This window comes from Condylura cristata, unplaced genomic scaffold (genome assembly GCF_000260355.1).
Source record: "Condylura cristata isolate star-nosed mole 26May11 unplaced genomic scaffold, ConCri1.0 scaffold00016, whole genome shotgun sequence".
Taxonomy (NCBI): domain Eukaryota; kingdom Metazoa; phylum Chordata; class Mammalia; order Eulipotyphla; family Talpidae; genus Condylura; species Condylura cristata.
Window position 1 is genome coordinate 26968837 of NW_004567117.1, and position 22130 is coordinate 26990966.

At 35.9% G+C, this 22130-nt stretch overlaps 1 protein-coding gene across 2 annotated transcripts in view; it reads right to left on the reverse strand.

The window, feature by feature from the left end:
- The window catches only part of RIT2 (Ras-like without CAAX 2), a 292935-nt gene that overhangs the window by 127144 nt on the left and 143661 nt on the right, over positions 1-22130 (reverse strand). For both annotated transcript variants that reach the window (XM_012725756.1, XM_004683869.2), the window contains exon 4: positions 8022-8213. In XM_012725756.1, the coding sequence (XP_012581210.1) occupies positions 8022-8213 (192 nt within the window). The remainder of the gene's footprint in view (positions 1-8021; positions 8214-22130) is intronic.

A 22130-nucleotide genomic window follows, 5' to 3' on the forward strand; every position in this document is an offset into this window, starting at 1 on the left:
GAAAAAAACACAGCATTCAAAAAACTTGAGTAGGAACAAACTCTCTTCCCAAAACCTCTCGCCATGAAAATAAGGAATCGATAAATTATCCCATGTTTATGTTTCTGTTGCTATTAAGAGAGAAACATCCACTAGGAGGGGAAAATATGTGCAGCTCGGATTTCTCTGAACAGGGTCCACAACTAGAACTAAAGGTTTAAGACTTCTGCTAACTCCTACGAACAAGACAACCCATGAAAAGAGTGGATGAGGACCTGACCAAGTCTTGATGAAGAGGATGTGAAAATTACCTTTCTATATTTGGAAAGAGACTTGTTCTCATTTAGTATCCACAGAAATACAAGCAAAAATCACAGGGAAATATCATCACATGCAGAACAGAAGGTTTAAAATTTGAAAGACTGTCTGACAAATTGGCAAGGATTGAGAGTAACTGTAACACTCATACACTCTTGGTAGTAATATCAATTCAAACAACTGCTTTGGAAAATAGTTTGGCAAACTCTACTGAAGTTGAGCATATGTACACTAATGACCCAATAATTCCACACTTAAACATAAACCCAGTAAAAAGAATGCATGTGAACTTCAAACAATGAAAAGAACATTTATAGCAGCGTTATTCATTAGAGTCCCAAACTAGACACTAACAGTCATTAGCACCAGAATGGACAAATACAGTGCAATATATTATGCAAAGGAATATTTTATTACAATGATAATAGACATAATACTATGAATGCATCTTACAATGGAATAGTGACTCAAAGAAGTAAAAAACATTCAATTTTGCTGTAAGACTTTTCATTTAAGTACTAAAAATAGGCAAACCAATCTGAGAATCTGGAGAAGTTTTCATGGAAGCAGGAAAAAGTAATGATCTTCAGGAAAATCAAGTGTTTTCAAAGTGCTTAAGTTTTACTTGATGTATAGTGCTTACACAATCTTCACTTTTAGTTATAGGTACACTTATTTTTGCATACTTTTATACATGAATGTTATTCTTAAATACAGAACAAGTTCTTACAAAAATGTTATATGAACTTAAGGCAGTTTTCAAGAATACTTTTCCAAAAGTCTATCATGTAGATTTTATAGATTTTCTCAAGTGTGAAACCTTCTTTAATGCTTCTTATGGTGCAACTAACATTACTTCCCATCTCTGTCCCTTACCATTCAAAAGGTGTTTTAGTTTATAAGGATCATATAGCAATGGTACTTTGCTATGAAGAGGAAGGCTTAATGGAAAGTACATTGATGTGAGCATCAGAAAACCTGACATAATTTGCTCTGCTTGCTCCTAACGTTTTGTTTGAATTTGTCCTGTTTTATTTCTCAATTCCTACTCTAAAAAAATTAGTGCATTAGGTTAAAATACAGCTAAAGTCCCTCAGAATCCAGTTATTGGGGCTGTTGTGTATATTTTGACAACTGGATTAGAAGAGGTCAGCACCCTCAGAAACTCACTCCAAATCAACCTGTGAAAGTTTAGATGTCATCCCTTAGACATCAAGCCAGGAATGAACTCTGTGAGGATTGAAATTAAATACTGACTTTGAGGAACTTTACAGTAGAGTTTATAGGAAAATAAATATGCTGGGGAGAAGCTAACTTACAGCTTTAGGTGAAGTATATGCTAGATATTGAAAGGAGTCATAAAAAGCAATGTTCTCTGTGGAATGATTTTTGTTGAAGGCATGGTAGAATTGACATACTTTTGTCTAGACTTTGAGTAGAGAAAGTTGATGAGACTCAAAAGGTGCTCTGCATGAGTAGAGCAAAGATGTAAATTTTGAAAATATTCCTCTAGAGCTCAGCAAAGTGACTTTCTAATGAAGCAAAGAATAAAATAATAGTGGTTGGAAACCCAATGATAGGAGTCTTCATTTTGCCCCTGACCCACTACTGGCTTTTATAATTTTGTGATTTGGAAACAGATTAGCATTCAAAAGACATGAATAGGAGTCCAGTATGGAATGAGAAACCCCAACCATTCCAGAGTCCATTTCACTATGTCTTCTATGGCAGGAAAATAATGTACTGATAGAGCCAGTGCCTATGTAACTCTGTCTCCTCCAACCTGTGGCACAAAGAGACCCAGGATCAAGATCATCTGTCATTCCCTCAAACAGAAGGTGGTCCAGGGAATACCACTGTCTAGAAAGTTTCTTCACGCCTGCAGACATCAGGGGCTGAACAGCAACACAACAACTCTAAAAGAATGATTAAAGACCAGAATAGCAAGGCAAGAAGTTGAAAAGCAAAACTACCATTGAGGCTAAAGTCCACAAAAGTAGGTACAGGTGTGAATATCCAGCCACTGCAATCCATTTGGGATACTGTAATGAACAAATCTTGTTCTAGATATTCCTACTGGTTTGATAAAGACTCTTGGATTTATGCTAACAGAGTTTAGAGTGCATGATAATATTTAGGGACTAAAATTTGAGAAAGGAAGAAGGATTGGAGAGAGGGAAAACAGACACTGAGGTGGGAGCTTTTGTGTAGTGAAGGATGAGCTTGAAACATCTGATATTTGAAAGCTGTCTGATTATTCTTATCTCTGTGCTGGATAGGAACTATTTGTTTAAAGGAGTATCTGGCTGTATGTCTTGTGTCTGCTGATTTTTCCAATGATACAGCAATTTTGTCAATAAAGACAAAAACTAAGGACTGTATGTGATCTTTGACTATTCTTTGTATTTGTCAAGAATAGTTTCATAATCATATCTTGAAATTTCATCATGGACAATACATTATGTGATAAGGCAACAGCTTAGGGACAAATTGTGCTACAATCTCTGGTGGTTCATAGTGTGTGGGGACACCAAACCTCACCTCTCATCTTGTCAGTGTGCTGCATCAATATGGAATCCATGCAGAGTTGGGTGTTACTGCATTCAGCCAACCTACCACTATTGTCACCATTACGAAGTCTTCCAATTAAATTTTCTGTGTCCATTTTTGCCCTACCCAAAAACTAGACTGAGACTGAAACCACTTTCATAGCCCAACTGGAATCAATGTTTACATATATATGTAAATCGTTTTATTCATAGCACTATGTTTGTTGTGTGCAGTCAATATGCACAGATGTTCAGTGTTAATTATATATCTCATCTACTTTAATTTCAGATTCTTACAAATAAAAGTTTTATCTGTCATACTTACTCCTGAAAAACAAGATTTCAAAGTGCTGGTTACCCAGAAAATGATCAATATTTAGTAGTATTTTATATGCATATATATATATACATATATATATATATGCATACACACACACATATGAGAATCAGATAATTGACTTGGGTACAAATTCTATTTCTACAACCTATAATTTGCATAGATTACTTAAAACTCTAAACTTTGTTTTGTTTTCTATCTTAATTGGAGTTCATATATATTTTAATTAAATGAAATTGTATACAGAGAAAATGCTAATGAGAGGAAAAATAAACTTGATCTATAAATTTGAATACTTATCCCCAAAACATTAGGTAAACTGTCAAACTTTCTTTCCTTAAAAACTAAGACACAATTTGGAAAATGTATTTGCAGAGATTATCTTATGTGCTTATGATGAGAGATGAATACAATGTTAATCTTCTATATTTCATTCTTAAAATTTGATTGATACTTGCAATTAAAAAAATACAGCACATCCAATATACTCTGACATTTATTTTTTGTTTTGATTATACTTTCAAGGTGGGTCCTGTCTATGGAATTGTCCTGAAGATATTTGATATAAAATAATGTGTTATGATCTTCTTCTGAGCTTCCTTAAGCACTCCATCACTTGTTTTCATTCATAACCTCACCATTTACTTTCCTTTCTCTAGATATGGTAGCCCTTCCCTAAAGATGTGTGTTAAGAGCCTGGCACCATTCATCTACTTTCTCCTACATTGTCAGGATCCTTCTCTACTGAGCATCTTTCTGTCTGCCTCAGATATGATGACCACATGGATCTTTCCCAATCTTCAAAAGTGCTTGCCCTTTTGGATGGTTCCATACAGTCAACATTTAATTTTGTTCTAATAGGATTTCCTGCCTATTTCAAATGAACAGTACCTTTCTGAAAAAGTTCTTGATGATGAAAATGGATTACTCAGCCCTTAACTGTTCTCACAATGTAACCACCTTACAAAGATCACTCAGGCTTGATCCAACCCTAAGTGGATGCTATTTCCCCCCTAATATAGCAAACCCTAATTCTCACATCTTCCATGTTCCCTCTCAATATAGGAATGGACTTACTTTCATTAGCTATTTCAATGAAGATTATCTAAGCAACAGTTCTTTCACAATCATGAATCAGCATTCACACCATCTGTGAAAGTCTAATTTCATGGCCTTAAGCTGAGTATTAAGTTGCAATTAGGTTGTCAGTGCTGAGGGGGTTATCATGGTCTGTTTTCAGGATAAAACAGTTTATGGCCTGTCCTTGACATAGAATTTTTTCTAATCTAGCTCCCAAATCCTTGGTTTCCTTTCCATTTATAGCACCAATATACTTCATACAGTTAGTGGAGTTTGCCCAAATACAAAGGACTTTACCTCCTTTCACGTCCCATTGTAACACCAGAAGACATGATAGAGGTAAAAGTCCTGGAAACTTGGGAATCCAATACCTGGGAATTTAAAAACGGCTTTCAAGTTTCCTAGATATGTTCAGTTGATAGCAAAACAGTTCTCTTTGATAGTTTGCACTGTATTCTCTTACTGCTGTTTTCCCCTCACTTTCCCCCTCCCAATTTCAGGTGTAATACTCTTTCCAGGGCCGGGAGCTCCTCACTCCACACCTGAAGAGTTATTCTGATCCTTTCAGATCCAACTTGCCAACAAAACAGAATTGCTTATTTTCCATTTTCTGAAACATATGCTAAGATCCTGAATTTTATCTAAGAAAGCTCATGGAAACAACAGTAGGGAGATCTGAAATCAGGGCCCACAGGACATTATCATTCCACTCTAGCTCTATGACCTTGAGCAAGTTGTTAAAGTTTAAACAAACTTAGGTAAATAGGTACCAAAGAAGCTGCTTACTTCGTGGACTTCTAGTGAGGATTAAATAAAATATGTGTGTTAAGAGCCTGGCACTGAGCCTTAAAAATATATTTAGATGCAACATCAGGATCATCAGCCAGCATCAACATGATTATTCCCAAATACTCAATTTTAAACAGACTTTCCATGTTTTAGCTCAAAATGAATAAAGATAAAATTAAAAATACAGACACCATTTTTTTTTCTTAATAGGAAAAATCTTGAGATTCACCCAAATGCATTAAAAATGTGGATGCCTCTGCTTCTAAATCAGTTTCCTCATCAGTAGTCTTTCCTTTCAACCCTTTCAATGTAGACTGGAAAAGGAGCTTCTGGGTGAATTTCCCACCTGTCTCTCAGCAGGAAGCAAAAGCACCACCATGGCTTGCTTTGAGTCTTTGTGAGAGCTCAACTTTATTATTCTAGCGATCTTCATAAAACATAAAACTTAAAAGAAGTTGTATGTGTAGCTGATGCAGGTATCAGCATCTTTGTTTTGGTTAGTTTGCATTTTAATAATAAAAGAACTACCCTGTTAATGCTGATGGAACAAAGGGAGTGCTCATGATCTAGATTTTATCTTAATTCTGCCATTAACAACAGTAGTTCATTTAAGTCACTTTCTATAAATATAGTCACTTTTCAAATATCATCCTCCATCAAATAATTACAAGTATACAGAACAGTTCCAGGATTGAAATAAAGTGTGAATTAAAAACATTTGAATTAAAAGGAAAACCACAGTATAATTATAGGAATAATTATTTCCATCACAGACTCCACAGCCAGAAGCCATGTTTGCATATCAACACTTCATTATTGGAGCTATTGGTACATGAGCATTTTTAAGAAGATTGCAATAGAGTTTTTATGGTTTCTGCACTTCTTGTAAGTTTATATTTGCTTTTATCTAAAAGGAAAATCCGTTAACACTGTTAAATTACTAAATTTCATGTTGTTTGCAGTATCTGTTTTATTGATGTTTGTGAGGCTTGTGGTTCACAGCACTGCCAATCTGCTATTTCCCAGGCAGAGGTAGGGGTCCAGTGAGCATCCTTTGTGGGATGCCGAGGACCACCTCTGAGCATGTAAAGCAGTCACAGTGCCAGGTGGCTGAAGGAGCAGCAAATGCCAGGCTCATGTGGGAATCATGGAGACCAGTGACCCTAGAGAGAACCTGAGTCACTACTGCCTGAATTTTCCAAATTCAGTAGTTTTTGCAGAGGCACCAACTGCTCTCACAAGTATTATGATTTGTTCTATTAAAGATGTGTTTCCTCTAGGAATTTTGAGCAATACAGTGCAGGTGGTCACATGATCATGCTTCATATACCTCTATCTCAAGGTGCTCTTTTCCTTCATGCTACCCCGCAAAAAAAATAAGCATGCCCATTATTCAAAGGAGAATCTGAAGGGTTCAGTCCTTAATCTATAACTTCTGTCAAGTACCCACGAATACACACACATTGAACTTGTGAGGAAAAACCCACAGTAATATAGCCGTGTTATAGTCAACACCACCATGTCATAAGCCTCGTCAACAGTCCTTTTGCACAAAAGGAAGCTACAAAACAAGGCAACAAACAAATGCAGAGGTGTAAAGCAAATATTACAGCTTCAAAGATAGCTGACTGCCACTTTAAGATGCTTTAAACTTTCTTGTAAACTATACAAAAAAGTCAGCGCAAAAATGCACGGCACTAAATCACAGGAATATGTTTCCACGTTAAGCATGAATTTATAAACATTGACTCTCTATGAGATCTTTTCACTGTAATAACAGTAAAAATGCATTTTCTGTACACATAAAACCACAAATACTCAAAATAGGAGAAAATAGTTTTAGTGAAGATTCTTACCTGAGCTGATGAATTCATTAGTAGGACAATTTGAACAGTCTAAACAGAACTCATTAAGTACAACTACAAACTTCAGTTCAAATATAGTCAATGCACATAAAGATGAAACATCTCACATTATAATAAACCACTTGATTTAGAGAATTTGATTTACAAAACTTTGATTTGCATGCAACCTCTCAGCAAAGTATCATGAAGCCTATTTGCCTGGTCCCTGATTCAGGATTTTGTTAGAAAGTATTTTCAAAAGGATTTCATTACCCCACAGAGGTGTAAGAGGAGACCATCATGGTTTGTTCTTCAGGTCCTGGTAGCCTCTAATTAGATATGCATAAACTATAACAAACTACATGAAATCTGATAAGGGATCATCATCTATACTTAATATGGTTTCCCTCTATCCTTTTTTTTTTGTTTGGGACATTAAGATAGAATCACAATGACATAACAGGAACAACTTGAAATAGATTGATGGTATATTGGAGTCATTTCTTATTCAACCTGAGAAGTAATGGCTTGTTCTGTTTCTGGAAAGTTAAAAATATTGCTCATGTTTGCCTGTGATTCTGTATTTCTGTTCTTTGTGGGTTTGCTAAGCTATTCTATAATGTTAAAAATCTTGTTTGGAGCTAGAACATGCAAAATGATTTTGGCCATATAGACTGTGTTGACAGGGACAACTGTGAAGCTGGGTATCCACTTGAACACAAAGCATCCCCCATGTGTTTTATTCGGAGTATTTACATAGTGGCTTAGACTTCAAGAGCAAACATTTCAAATGGCCTAGGCAGAACACACAGAATTTGAGTCTCAACCTCAAGTTATAAACATAACTTTTACTGTATCACACTGCTCAAAATAAATGATAGGGCCAGTCAAGATATAACAAGATAGAGGAAACCATTTACCTCCACCTGGAAGATAGTGGGATAGGAACTATCGTGATAGGTAACAACCTACTACAGGGCCATAGAGTTGTTTTTGTCATATTTTAGTAAAGTCATATGAAACATTCATTTCTATAATTCTCATTTTTTTACTTTGGAAAAGAACCATACTTGGTCCTATTTATCCTTACAAAAAGACAAATCTCACACATAAGTCGGCACTCACCTGGCGGAACTGTTCCAGGTCAATTTTGTTACCCACCAGTACCAGAGGAATTTCATAGGTGTGGCGGACTTGAAAAATGAGCTCTTTGAATTTGGCGGCTTCTTGGAATGACTGGCGGTCAGTCACAGAGTAGCAGATGATGAAACCCTCCCCACCTCTCATGTACTGCTCCCGCATGGCTGTGAATTCTGCCTGCAGAAAAGGAGCAAAATTTTTATAGTTAAAATAGTGAAGCCAACACAGCATTAATAAAAGATAAAAGTTGACATGAAATTCGTTCAGATAGAAATTACTAGAAGTATATTTGTGGACTTTGCATAATGAAAACTATATAATGTCTAAAACTATGAAATTTTAAAATTTTTCAGTGTTGCTCTTTATTCATGAAAGATTTGAGATGTATTTGGGAGGTATGTTAAATAGATTTACTCATGGATTTTTAGAAATTATGTGTTGATTGTATTTGATTCTTAGATAAGATAGATTTGAACTACATGAGTTAACTGGTTTGTGACAATTTTTCCAGTCTCGCTAGCTCTGCATTCAGAGAGTCAATCAAAATCCAGCATTAGTTGAATTTGTTGACATGAAACACAAGAATACAATACACCAACCATGAATGACTTGAGCGTCTGTGGATTTTGGTATTGAGCCAGATCTTGAAATCAATGCCTAGAAATACCCCCGGCACTACTGTAATCAAATTTGGTGAGTTATAGTTGGAATTTTAAGTACATTGGAGTCAGTGCCCTGACCGCCACACTGTTCAAGGGTCAATTGTATATGCTTTTAATGGTTGTCTACTTAATAACCTAATTTTACTGAATTAAAATATTAATTTGCATGCACCTAACATTGAAACCTAAAGAATTGATCTCAGAAACCTAAAAGCAAACTAGAATTTAACTCTGATTATCCTTGTGAATGAGGGTAGACAGTAGCATGACTGACATTAGACCCAGTTATGAGGTTGAATATTCTTAAATTTGTCCCACTTAGGGACATACACAGAAGTATCTTGGTTGCTGAGTCATGGGTCCTTTCTAAATTTTGTTGACTCATCTTTTCTCTCTGCATTGAAAGGTAAGAATGACTTCTACAATATACACTTTGCCAACCTGGGAGATACTATTATAGCTTTTCATGGTACCTCTTATCCTGAGCTACAATTTCTTGGTAATTAAAATTAAGTACTTGCTCAGTCTGGTATATCTGTTCATTCACTATTGTTCTGAATTCATTGTTAGAATTACAAGTGTTACATAGAAAGATGCAATGGGTGTCTTGAAACTCACTCTGGATGTAGAACAAGCCATGCTGAACCATGCAGAAACATTTTGATTTGGACAATTTATGTGGTAAGCACTCAAAGGAAGAAGATTCATATAAGCTTGAACTGTAATTGGTGACTTTAAAGAAGAATAAATCACCCAGGATTTACAACTAATCAATGAATTACTTTTTTTCAGAACCACTAAAATGCCCCATTCAAAATAATTATCTAGCAAATGAAAACCCAGTTTAAACATTGTCTGACTTTCGAAGGAGGTCAGCATTTACATAGATCCAGAGTTTTTGGAAAAATAAGACCCTTAACAAACCTGAGTGTAATAAAATTATTAAGATTCTGAATTGGTGAGGCAAGATCTTATGCAGTTTTTAGTCAATATGGAATAGATGCAAACAACATAACAGTTTTCAATCAACTGCACCACTATTTTCCATTTGGAGCATTTGTAAACCATATGCCTCAATCAGAATCTCATAGTTGAGTATGGCCTGAAATTTCTACCTGATGTTTCCCAAAATTTATTCATTTTTCAAGTAGAAATGATCTTTATGGAAATATAAATGGATTTGTCACATTAACTATGTGTTACTGGGGCCATAATAAAAACACAAAGTACCTAAAGAATTATTTTACAGTTTATAGATAGTTCTGTTTGTAAACTATTGTAAGCTTGATTGATTACTTTTTCTACTATTTAGTGAAAGTAATAAACATGTAATATATTTGAAGAATGTGTAATTAGATCTCCTTAGTTCTCTTTCCACCTCAAAATCCCAGTTTTCGTTTCCAAATATATTTAGTAGTTTGTCTTTCAAAGGTTTTTATAAAAACAATAAGAGATATGCATTCTACATGACTTTTAAACTTAATAGAAAAATATATAAAAGCATATGTAAATATTTATTATTTTTCAATGGCTGTATCATTTTTTTTCATGGATAATATAACTTATCTAACTAGCTGTTTTTGAAAAGTACATTTAAATTTCCTTTGTTCCTTACTAACATGCTAAAATATATACTCATCAACATTCATGTAGTACAGATTTATGTATACCTGATAAGTTGTACCACTAGATAAAGCACACATTTTACTTTTGAGAAATAGTGTCAATCTCAAAAATATGCCACTGACACTTTCTCCAACTTATAAAAAAACAAAACTGCCATTTTTCCCTCTAATACCATTCTGATATATTTTTACTTTTTATAAAATTTAGGGTAAAAATATTTTTAGACATTTATGATTCATTAACATGTTTATTTGTACTTTTTTCACCTTAGAAGAATTTTACTTTGTGATTAGAAAAAAAATTAATTATAAATTGGGAATATTTTAAAATTTCAATGGAGATTGTTCTGAGACAAAAAAATATTATCTTGAATTCTACACCTTAGTGAAAAAAACAAATTTGAAAAGATCCATTAATATATTAGGAAGACAAAGTACGTGAAGGTAAAATTCAGAGAGAACAGTACTGGGTGAATGAATGCATGAGTCCAATCATGCTAATTAACCAGACCAATTTACACAGACATTAAAAATACCCACACATCAGGCCTTGGACCTGATCTGAACTGGAATCCCCAAAACTGAAGTTCCAACCCTAGCATTAGAAGAGCTGTTAGTTGATTTGATTTTGCACCTGTACCTAGGTTTGTTTAATTCTGTGTTTACGTTTAAGGGTCCTCATTATGATCTGAAAACCCAGAATTTGGGAGGCAATCATGACTCCCAGGCTACTCATTTAAAATGTATCCTCTGACAAGTCACCTAACCCCTCATTGCCTCCAATTTCAGCTTAGTCAAAGAAGCATTAAGACACATACTTACAGGTCTCATAGGGCTGAGAAAGGATCAAATGAGGGAACAGATGTGAGAGTGCTTTGATGGATTTTTTAAAATACAATACAAATTAAGCCTATTATCTCTGGTACAAATCCAGCAAGACAGAATCTTCCACTAAGGAAACAGGCACAGGATGGGATCCTCTTTGAGCTGCTCTAAATAGAAAGACAGACGTATTTCTCAAATATGCTTAATTCCAATATTAAGCTTTTCATTTTCAAATAGGGCCATCTTTACTAATAAAACAAATACAACTGACTAATAAAATAAATACAATTAAGGATACTTCCTCTTAGCTAACCTATCCTGACCAACTCTTTCATAGCATGTATATGTGTGTGTATGTCTGTTAAAGATGCACTAGAGACTGGGTGAGCAGAAGCTCTACAGTTATGTATCAACTTAATAATATATGATACTAAAATGACTTTATAAGGAAAAATGCTGTGTTCAACACGTTGTTTCCGTTTCCATTTACCCATGAATTAAAGATTTCTGTGTATCCTGAATGTTAATATCTTCTTCATTTACTTCCTGCTATAAAGGAAACCTGTTATTTAATTATTCAGTAACATTACTAGATCCCATTTGCTTTCCATGAGCAGCAAACTATTATGAAAGAAGCTCACGGTATGAAACACACAAACATAAGCATTCCAAATATCTTGAAAGCTATTCTGGGTATAACACAGCAGCTGCATCAGTTTCCTTTGATGTGCTTCCTTCTATTAAAATAGTGACAATTCTCCTGATTCTGAAACAAAGAAAAAAAAATTGATCTCACATCTCGATGTCTTGGTTGTCTAAGCATTTTGAGCAGGTGTCTGAAAACTGTGGGACTGAACCAGTTCCCCATTGCATTTAACCAGTGATGTAATGTCACAAAAACACACTTGCACTGAGAACATAATGGCCCTTCCTGGTACCACACATACATCTCATACTTATGATAACCATAGCTCCACTTAAAATTTTAACTCCTAGTAAAAAAAACAACTAAAAAAAATAAGGAAATAAAGTGTCACACACCTATGCAATACTATGCCAAGTGGTAGGATTGAAGCAGTGGTGTAAAAAAAAGCATAGCTCTGCCAGAGCTGGAAAGACAGAGATGGGGATACAACAAATGAAGAGCAATTAAGTGCTCGATGATGAACCATCATCATGAGGGTTCAGAGAAGGGCAAGAGCAGTTCGCAGAGCAAGGCGAAAGGACTTGGCAGAGGAAATGAAATGTGGTATTTGTGAAAAGCCCAACTTTTATGCAACCCACTTCCAAAGGTTATGTAAATCCATGCTTAAACAACCACTTGCAGTCTAAATTCCACATATGCATGGTAGTTAAACATCTGGGCCTACAATTCATTTTATGATACATTCAGGAGAGTGATACTGTTAGTGATTGATTTCCTATTTTAAAATAAAGAATAAAATATATGATACGAGATGGAAAACAAAGGAAGGTACACCACTTTTAATCTAGTAAATTTAGTGTCCAAAAATTGCAATTGCTAGTGTTATAGTTCATTTGCAAACTGGTGTAAGAAGCAAATTAAAATTTAAATTAAAAAGTTTAAATACAGATAACATGCCAAAAGGAAAGGCAAATGTAATTTAATACTATTTTGCTGTTTTATAAAAATTATCTCCATCATTATAAGTTCATCAATCATCTGTTTTTCAATTTTTGACACTAATACATTATATCATGGAATAAGGCCTCTTTCATAAAATATTTATTGAGAACTTACTATGTAAATAAGGCACATATGATTTGATATGACTTAAATAAAACAACAAAAGTATGAAAATTGGATGGAACATCAACACCAGGATAAAGTGAGAAAACAGTCTAACCTGATATTTGACTCAACTTCTGGACAATCTCCACTATAATGGACACTTGATCAATTACTTCGTTTATAGTCAATAACAACAACATACTAATGTGCCAGGTGACACAAATCTCTCCCTGAGCACATATTGCTGAAAGCAATTTCTTTCATAAGATTTCAGATAAGGGACAATATCCTCAATGTAAATAGGATTTGGAGTGGCAGATCACCTAAGAGTAAATTTGATTATAGTTTCCAATGTAAGGTTTACAGAACATTTTTTTGTAAACTTACTCAATGACACTACAAGATTCAAAAGAGATAACAGAATGGATGTTTCTTAGAAAACAAAACAGTATGTTAAGATTGAGAATGATGGTTAAAAATCCTTTGATTTTAGTGCTGAAGAAAAAGATCTGGGGATTCTCTTGATCTTAACATGACATTGAAGCCTCGAGGACACAGATACCAGCAAGCTGCCTAGGAAGATGACTCTAGTTAAGGCTCTTACCTTCACACAACTCTAAGTAAATGCTGAAGTTGCAATGCAGGACTCACTATATTATTCATAGAGCCCAGCACAAAATGAAAATGTGTGACCTTTCTTCAAAATTATCATTTTAAGACACAAAAGCAGAACATTAAGCCAACTACAGGCCCCTTCTGTGCAAGAGAACACATTTCAGGCCCATGCAGACTGTTTTACTGGCATCGTGTAACCACAAAAACAGCAGCCAAGAGCACAGATGAGGAGAATTCTAAAGCGAAGCTTTCTAGGAAGGTCTCCAGGAGGGCAGTGACAATTACTGTCAGATGTCAGGGCACAACAAAAGCTTCCTGACCCCTAGGGAAGACACTAGACTGAGCACTGATAGATATCCAAGGCGCCATAAATGTGGGCTTAGAGAAAAGGGCGGGGCAGATGGTAACTCATGTATGCTTCAGATGGGAAATTTGATTGCACAAGGCAATGAGTGTAGGCCTAGTAAGGAGCAGGCATCCTCCTGCTAGTGAAGTAAGATTACTGAAATCCCAGATAAAGCAGACGTGGGATTTGTCATGACATTAAACCAAGAACTCAAGACAATTTTCTCAGAAAAGTCAGATGCAATTCTTTTCAGTGGGTTTGGTCTGACAATAATGGAGGGGCAGAAAAAGGTTGAAAGCAGAGAAAACACCTTGAAGGCTTCTTGTGGGAATTCTGAAGTGAGCTTCCTTGGGAAGCACTTAACTGTCCTGGGTATTCCACTACTGTAAAGCCGTCTAGGGTAAAGCCATCTTTAGAATATGCTTCCTGAAGGTAAAGTCTGTCTTTTCAAATTAAATATTTCACAGTGGGTACCCATCAATTTTGTTTCTTTGCACAACATTCACTAGAAAGAAAAAAAAAAATGATCCTGTATTGCCTTCTTGTATGCAGCCCCCACTATCAAGAACCATTGTTATCAATGTCTATGACACAATGTTCTTACCTATAATAAACTAAATTCAAACTTGTTTTTATTGGTACACTTCTCATAGAGCTAATCTGTAGGACTGCTTTCTTGGTTAAAATCCTCCCTTTGATCATCTCAAACACATTAAGTACTGTTGAGATTTCATTTTCAGTTAAATAGGAAAAAAAATCTTGACAGGTTACAGTTGAAAGATATGAAAGAAAGAACTGTTTCCAATTTCTCAAGAAGAAATTCTCAATGCACAATAGTTTGGGCCTAAAAGAGAACAGGGAATGGAAACATGTTATTGATGGTTAAATTGTACTAGGGGTTTTGCACAATTTACCTTCGTGGTATATATTATTATGACCAATCTACTATGAAAGAATGAAATAGAACAATAGATATAAATTATGTGCACCAAGATCCTAGAACTAACATTTAGGCATTAAGACACACATCATACCACCCAACCTTCCCAAGGAAACAAATTAAACATGCCTTCAGTGTTTATAACTCTGGAGCCTGAAAAACAGCTGAATAAGCCATGGTGTGTCACACAGATTTGTGCATGTCTAGGTAAAGCTAGCTCTAGCCCCGAAAAGGGAAGAACCCATAGGTAACTGTAAATAGGGTTTCTGTGAGGGAGTATGGTCCGAGTAGCGTGGGACTGTTATTGCCATTTTTACTTCTTTTTGTGTGTGTGTGTGCAGTCTGGTGCTTTGTTTCACTGAGACTGTTATAAAAATAGATTTTGATATTGGTCTTCTAGTTTTGTATCTTCTTGGAACTGTTTAGAACTGAGCAGGTTTGACAGGTTTTGGTACTGATAGTTCTCTTTGTATTGTAATTCATGTGCTTTGTTCTTGTTCCTATCACTAGGCTCTAGAGTACTTAGATAAGGACAATTCAGTATTATATTATACAAAGCACTAGGGAAGGTACCTGGATCAGAGCCCAATAGATAATTATATTACCGTTTGGTTAATTACTTATTTTAGGCTAAATGTCTTTAAGTAATGTTGCCATTCCCTGGATGATATATACTTCAAGAGGAGTGAGATTTGGAGGCTGGAAGATGGAGATAAAAGGAAAAGAACCAAATCTTTAAACTTATCAGACAAAGCTTTAATTTATTTACTCATTCCCATACATGTAAAGTGAAGTTTAACTTGTGGGTAAAAGTTTGTCCCATTTAAATTTGCATCAACCGAAAAGCAATGCAATGTTCCTTACTCCATGTTTCACTTCAGTCATTCAATCATTTGTCTTCTTCTAAGGGACAAAGATGAATCTTAAGTCTTTGGAGACATCAAATTTCTTACCTTATGGAGCATGTTTTTCTGTCTGACTTGTAGTTCCTTAAATACTTAGTTTCATGACTGCCTCTGGTTGTAAAAATCCACTCAAAGATATTTCTTATCACAGCTGGCTTCCTAGTTTATCCCTGGAGGTTACCCATACTAGGAGCTGTTTTCCTGCTGATAAAACCTACAGGGAGTCATCTTGGAAGAAGGCTCTGTAACTGTGTTATCAAGCTATATAACCCTTATCAAGCAATTTCACCTACTGCATATTAGCCATCCCCAAAGCAATGCAATGCTGAAAGGACACCAATAAAAATAGTGAATAAAAAATCCCACATGACAGAATTATATATGTTAAGTGACTTAGAGTATATGATACTATAAAAAATTATATGTATATATACCTGCTCTAAAATGTGTATCACACAAAGTAATTTATATTTCTATTGATAGAAGGGGGAAAATTATGAATCAGCCCTTCCACTCTGGTAAAGACCAAATCATCTTATTTTGTATCATTTAGAATAATAACCTGTCTTCAGATGATCCTGAAGTTTTAGAGGAATATTCAAAAGTCAGCACTTCCTCACTATGCAAATGAACAAAGTGATGAGCAGAAAACATAAATGCCAGAATTACAAAGATTCCTTCTTTGGCCAAATTCTACTTTGATTCCCCTGAATTTTTCAACTACTTGTTGACTTTTGGAATTCTATGTTTGCCTCCACATTGTTTAATTTAGTAAGAACTCTATAATGGTTTAGTTAGAATATCCCATTTTTCTATTTCATCATCCTGATATTGAATGATTCATCAAAGTCCAGCATCCTGAGTACAGTTGATCATCCCTGCCTGATCTCAGAAAGAATCTTATTAGGTAGGGTTATACAGTATCCCCCTTATCTTTGGGGTTTCTTCTTACTAATTTTCTATCAACCAATCCCTAAATAACAGCTCCTTGGTTGTAAAGTCTATTTGTCCATGTGACTTAGAAATTCGGACTGTTTCTATACTAAGATCTATTTCCTCTATGTTAATGGTACCTAATAAATTTTTTTTTGCATTATAACTATTGTCCAGTTCTTTTTCTTTTTGCCACCATCAGAGATAACAGCATCCTGAACCTTGTAAATTGTGCTACATACACCTTTCCTTTGTTTAGTTACAGTCTCGAGGGGGTGGGGTGGGGTGGGAAAAGGGGTGTTCTAAATCCTGATTCCCTTCTCCATCAATCCATAGTTTATTTCCTTGTACCACTAATCTTTGAGCACTGCATTCATTATGGAACTCGTCTACCTTCAAAGGTCCAATGGTCATCCATTTGCTTTCACATCAAATCTATACTAATCTGCCTAATTTTAAGACCCTATAAAATCTGATATTATACTCCATATCCAGTTTTATCTCCAATTAATCCTGAATACACACTCTAATGAGGTCATTTCTCTCATGGCTCACATGAGTTTTGCCTTTCATCATCATACCTTCCTACATATTATTCTCCACATTTGAACTTTCCTAATAGACAATTTAGTGATTAACAGCTGCAACTCTTAACTCTGCAGATGAGAAAATCAGGGTCAAGAAATACAGTGATGATATCACCTTTTCAGAGCTAATTAAAAAACACGGCTAGTCCAGAAGCCCAGTCACTTTTTCCTTTAGCTGGGGGTTATCTTTCCTCTTCAGGGAACTGACCTGGGCATGTACAACACAGTACATTGCAGAAATAACTGCATCATTTCTTTTTATAGGAAGCAATGCATAACAAACCTAGCACTTATCAAAAATTGTTCTGTGTGATATGTTTCCATAATATTTCACCCTTAAAAATCAATAGTTAATTCTCTTTTTCGTTACATGAGTTAGATTTGTGTCATGTAGATTTTAAACATGAATCAGCACCATTGTTTTAGTGTTTATATTGCCCAGTATATTTTGCATATATGGAAACAAATTGCTACTGTTTAGATAAGTAACAGTCTAATTACTGAACTGACAAGTTTTTTCTATACATGATATATATATTCTAGATATTTTTAACACTATAGGCATTTATGAAAACACCTAATAGTCTTTACTGGATCATTTACTTAATGTTTGAATAAAAGTATTTGTGACTTTTAAATAATGTCTGTACAAGCAAGTTAGAATTTTTGTAATCAATATACGTTTCTTTTTAATAATACAGGTCTCCTGGTGTCTTAGCACTATGAAGCTTTCAGTAGCCACTAGCAGCATGAGTACCATACCTGGTCTGTGAACTGACCCACATGGTGCAGCAGACCTCTGTCTCACCTGCTGCTCCCCTCAGCAGTGTATTTCAGTCTATCTGCCTTTTCTGCTCCCCACTGTGTTGGGTAAATCCTTTCACTGCCCTTGCACCTCTGGCCTGTACCCCAATTTAGAATACATAAATAAATCTTAAAAACAAAACAAAACAAAACAAAACAAAACTGGCCCTCCCTTGTGGCGCAGCGGGTTAAGGCACAGCACTGAGAGGCTAAGGCCACTGCAGCATGAGTTCGATTCCTGCCTGCCCCAGGGGTGGCCACATGGCGTGGCAGACCTCTCCTGGCTCGCCTGCTGCTCCCCTCAGCAGTGTACTTCATTGACCTGCCTGTTCTGTTCCCCACGCTGTCTCTGGTGAAGCCTCTTGCTGCCCCTGAGCCTCTGGCCTGAACCCCAGTTCTATGTGTACAAATAAATCTTTAAAAAAAAAAAAAAACTATCAAAGTCAGTTATCGTCATGTTTTTGAAATGTCCTGAGTGGATTCAATATATATAATAGACTCCAGGAACAGTTATAATGGAACCACCTTTATTGTAGCAATATTTAACATCTGGTAATTTTCTGTGTAATAGAAAATTTTCTTCATATTCTGTCCCTCCAAGTGCAAGTGTAATCTGGAAAGACTTTAATATCTAACATTTTACTTGAAAACAATGACATCTCTAAGTTAAAGTAAAAAATAAAGACTTCCTAATGGAGTTTTGAAAACCTTCAAGCACCAAGTCATCAACATATATAAATAAAAGTAAAAGTAAGTCATCACAATCAGTTTTCAGGGTAATAAAGTAATTAGGAGAACTGACACCCTCTTTCCCACAGTGGTAACTTTTTTGATCTCTGCTCAAAGCTTCTGACCCTACTAAGGAGGGTAGAAGATTTAGTGGGTACTCTGGTGTGGATACCGAGGCCTCAAGAAGGCGAGCAAAGCAAATGCTGAGATGATTCCAACTGCTTCACAATAGAGTAAGGGCAGCTGGGCATGAATGAGGAAATGGGAAATGTACTGAAAGCACGTGAAGACCTCTTTCCTTGTTCCCCTCACCGCCAGCCTTAGAGGACGCTTTCTGCTACCTGCAAGCCTTTCAGATTTCAACATGTACTGATATTTCATGCCTGGTTATGTGCCATGATATGCAGGACTGTTCGTTCATAATTAGAGTTAGTCACTGAAAATTTCTGAGATGCCAGCTCAACCCACAGACCCACAATGGCATGATAGTGTGCCCATCCTTACATAACCATCACACAACATCTCATACATACTGGACATGTCATGATTAAATAACAATGCACTTTTAAATCACACTATCAGGTGCATTATCAGTTAACTGGTAATGTTGACAGGATGCACGAATTTCCGTTTCCCAATTGGACCCACCTCTCTAGTAACAATGAACAAAATGAAGGAGGTTCCATTTAACTATTTGAAGTAAGAGTTTTCCTTTTTAATTCATGAAATTCCAATGTGACCACTCAGAACAAACCACAAAGCTTCCTACTCTACCTATTTCAGAGTTGGATCCATTTTATTCAAATCTGGATTGAAGAGTAGGACCTGGAGGGGATATTTCAGGGAATTATATCAATTAGCAAACAAAAATGCTTTGGGGGAAAATTATCAAAGATTGCAGGAAACAGTAATTATGACCATTTCAAAGAGGTAATAAGTAAAACCCTTTAAAAAACAAGGAATTGGTGTTGGTTACTTGAGCAGGTTCAGGTGCAGAGTATGTAAATGAGTGGGTGTCTTCAAATATGAGTCTCCAGGATTTGCTACCTAACAGAGGTAATGTGATTGATGTGAGAGAAAAAGACATGTGTGTATATATAGCAATTATGCTCTATGTGACACAATAGAGGTGTGAAATTCTTAATTGAAAGTTGTAAATGAGGAAGGAGATTCTGTATTGAGAATGACTGAGGGGTAATACCAGTAGAAGAATGAGAGAAAATAAAGACAAGGACATTTTAAGCAATACATGCAGAAAGGCTGAGTAAGTTTGAGTTCATGTATTTCATGAGATTTTTGTCCAACATGGGGAAGAACAAAATAAATATCCAATAAGACTTTCCTAGTTTCCATGATAAGACAGAGTGAAACATACTTGTAGGTATTTACAAAGTTTGAAACTCCTTCCTCTCAAATACATCATCTTTCAGAATTGCTAAAGGAGGAATTAATGAGGTAAACAAGTTTCAACTTAGAGACACTTAGAAAATAGCAAGCTGCTCCAACTGCAAAATTTAACATTATTAACTGAAGTCCAAATATGAAAATTATTTGTTTAGGTGCAAACAACTGAACAAAAACAACCTACTCTGATAAAATATTATCTGCTTTCAGGATGGACTACTTTGGAGTTGCTTAAATAAAACTTTGGACACTGAGATACTATGATTGAGCCCTTTAGGACATAAGCAAATATGAGTCAAGTTGGTAAGAGGTGTGTGCGTGGGGGGGGAGGGGCGCTGTTGAGCATGGGGTTCTGGAGTCAGATGGGGCAGGGTTTGAATTCTGACTATCTTTATAGCTCACTGGGACTCTTTTTCCTCTAAAATATGATGTACCCAATTGCCTCTTAAGTTTGTTTTGAAGGACTCAGGGATTAAAAAAAAAAATCTATGAATGTTTTCCCCATGAAACATTTCTAAGAGTTCCTGGGACATAATAAGACTAAAACATCCTAGCTAGTAACACTGCTTTCCTACTAGGTCTGCTTAACCCAAACTAGAGCTAAGCTCTTCTTGTCATTTGTAGTCAAGAATGGGATGCAGAATTGGCAATTAGGTAATTAGAAGGGGGTAAATCCTATTTCAGGCTTAACTCACTATAAAGAAGGCTAAAGTCTCAGATAATTTCCTAGAGAAGGAAATTTACTTACTCCCCAAATTACTTAAGCTTAATCCAATATTAGTAAAATATAGGTTTTAAATTTTGATTTATTTTTTATTGACTAGAAATGTTTGTTCTTTATATATTTTTTAATCTACTGCAATTTCATTAATATTCATTTCCCCCCAAATGGATGGGCAAGTCTAGTTAAAAGCAATTATTGTGTCTCCCTGGTAACATAGGGGTTAATTCTCAGTGCTATCACTGTTGCAGTCTGAGTTTGATCCCTGGCCAGGAAGGTGAACCACATGGCGCAGGAGTCCTCTCTCCTGTCTCACCTCCTGCTCTCCTCAGCAGTTTATGCCAGTAAAATCCATCTGCTTTGCTCCCCACTGTCTCTGATGAAACCTCTCACATCTTCCACACCTCTGACCTACACCTCAGTTCTGTGAACACACACATGCATGTGTGCACACACACACACAAACACAAACACAATCCCCAAATTATCTCTTCCAATTGCTAGTTTAAATAAAATTCATTTAAGTAAAATTGAAAAGCCAGAAGAACTTAGAAGGATTTCACACAACTCCATGAAGACGGCAGTGCTCTTACACAGGTGGTCCCTGTGCTTCAAATGCTCTTTCATTCCCCAAATCTCAGTTTAAATGCTGAAGGTCAATAGTTGTAAAACACCCCAACTGCCTAGGTCTGAATGCCAAAATGTAGATGCAGGTGCTGGGAAAGCTTAGGAAGCCCGAGGCAAGGGTGTAAGTGCCCCCAGCCACCCCCAGCAGGCAAGTCCTCCAAAATGGAAAGAAGGGGCTGCTTGGAAGAGTGGCTCATCAGCAAGTGCCACCTTGCTCTTCTTGGGAAAACTTTCTGCCTTCTGTGTCATCCACACTTCCGTGGATGGTGGAGATGGATGGTTATGGTTGGTAGCTAGTCAGCTGACAGTGAAATGTCAAATGCAAATCAACATGGATTGTAAAAATGGAGTATGGTGCCCTAACTTCCTGTTTTCCTGAGAGTAATAAGTCTTTTATTCAAATGCAAAATAAATATATGTCCCAGGTCAGGTCACACCTCAAATTTCCAAAGTAGAAATAATCATTGGTCTTCAAAGCAACACAAAATTGTTTTGTATAATGCACATAAAAAAAAAAAGTATTACTTTTCTATTGTATTTACGAGTATCCATACACACACTTATACACACACAGACATAAAAACATCTGTTCTAAGTTCTTTACTGCATGGTGGGCTA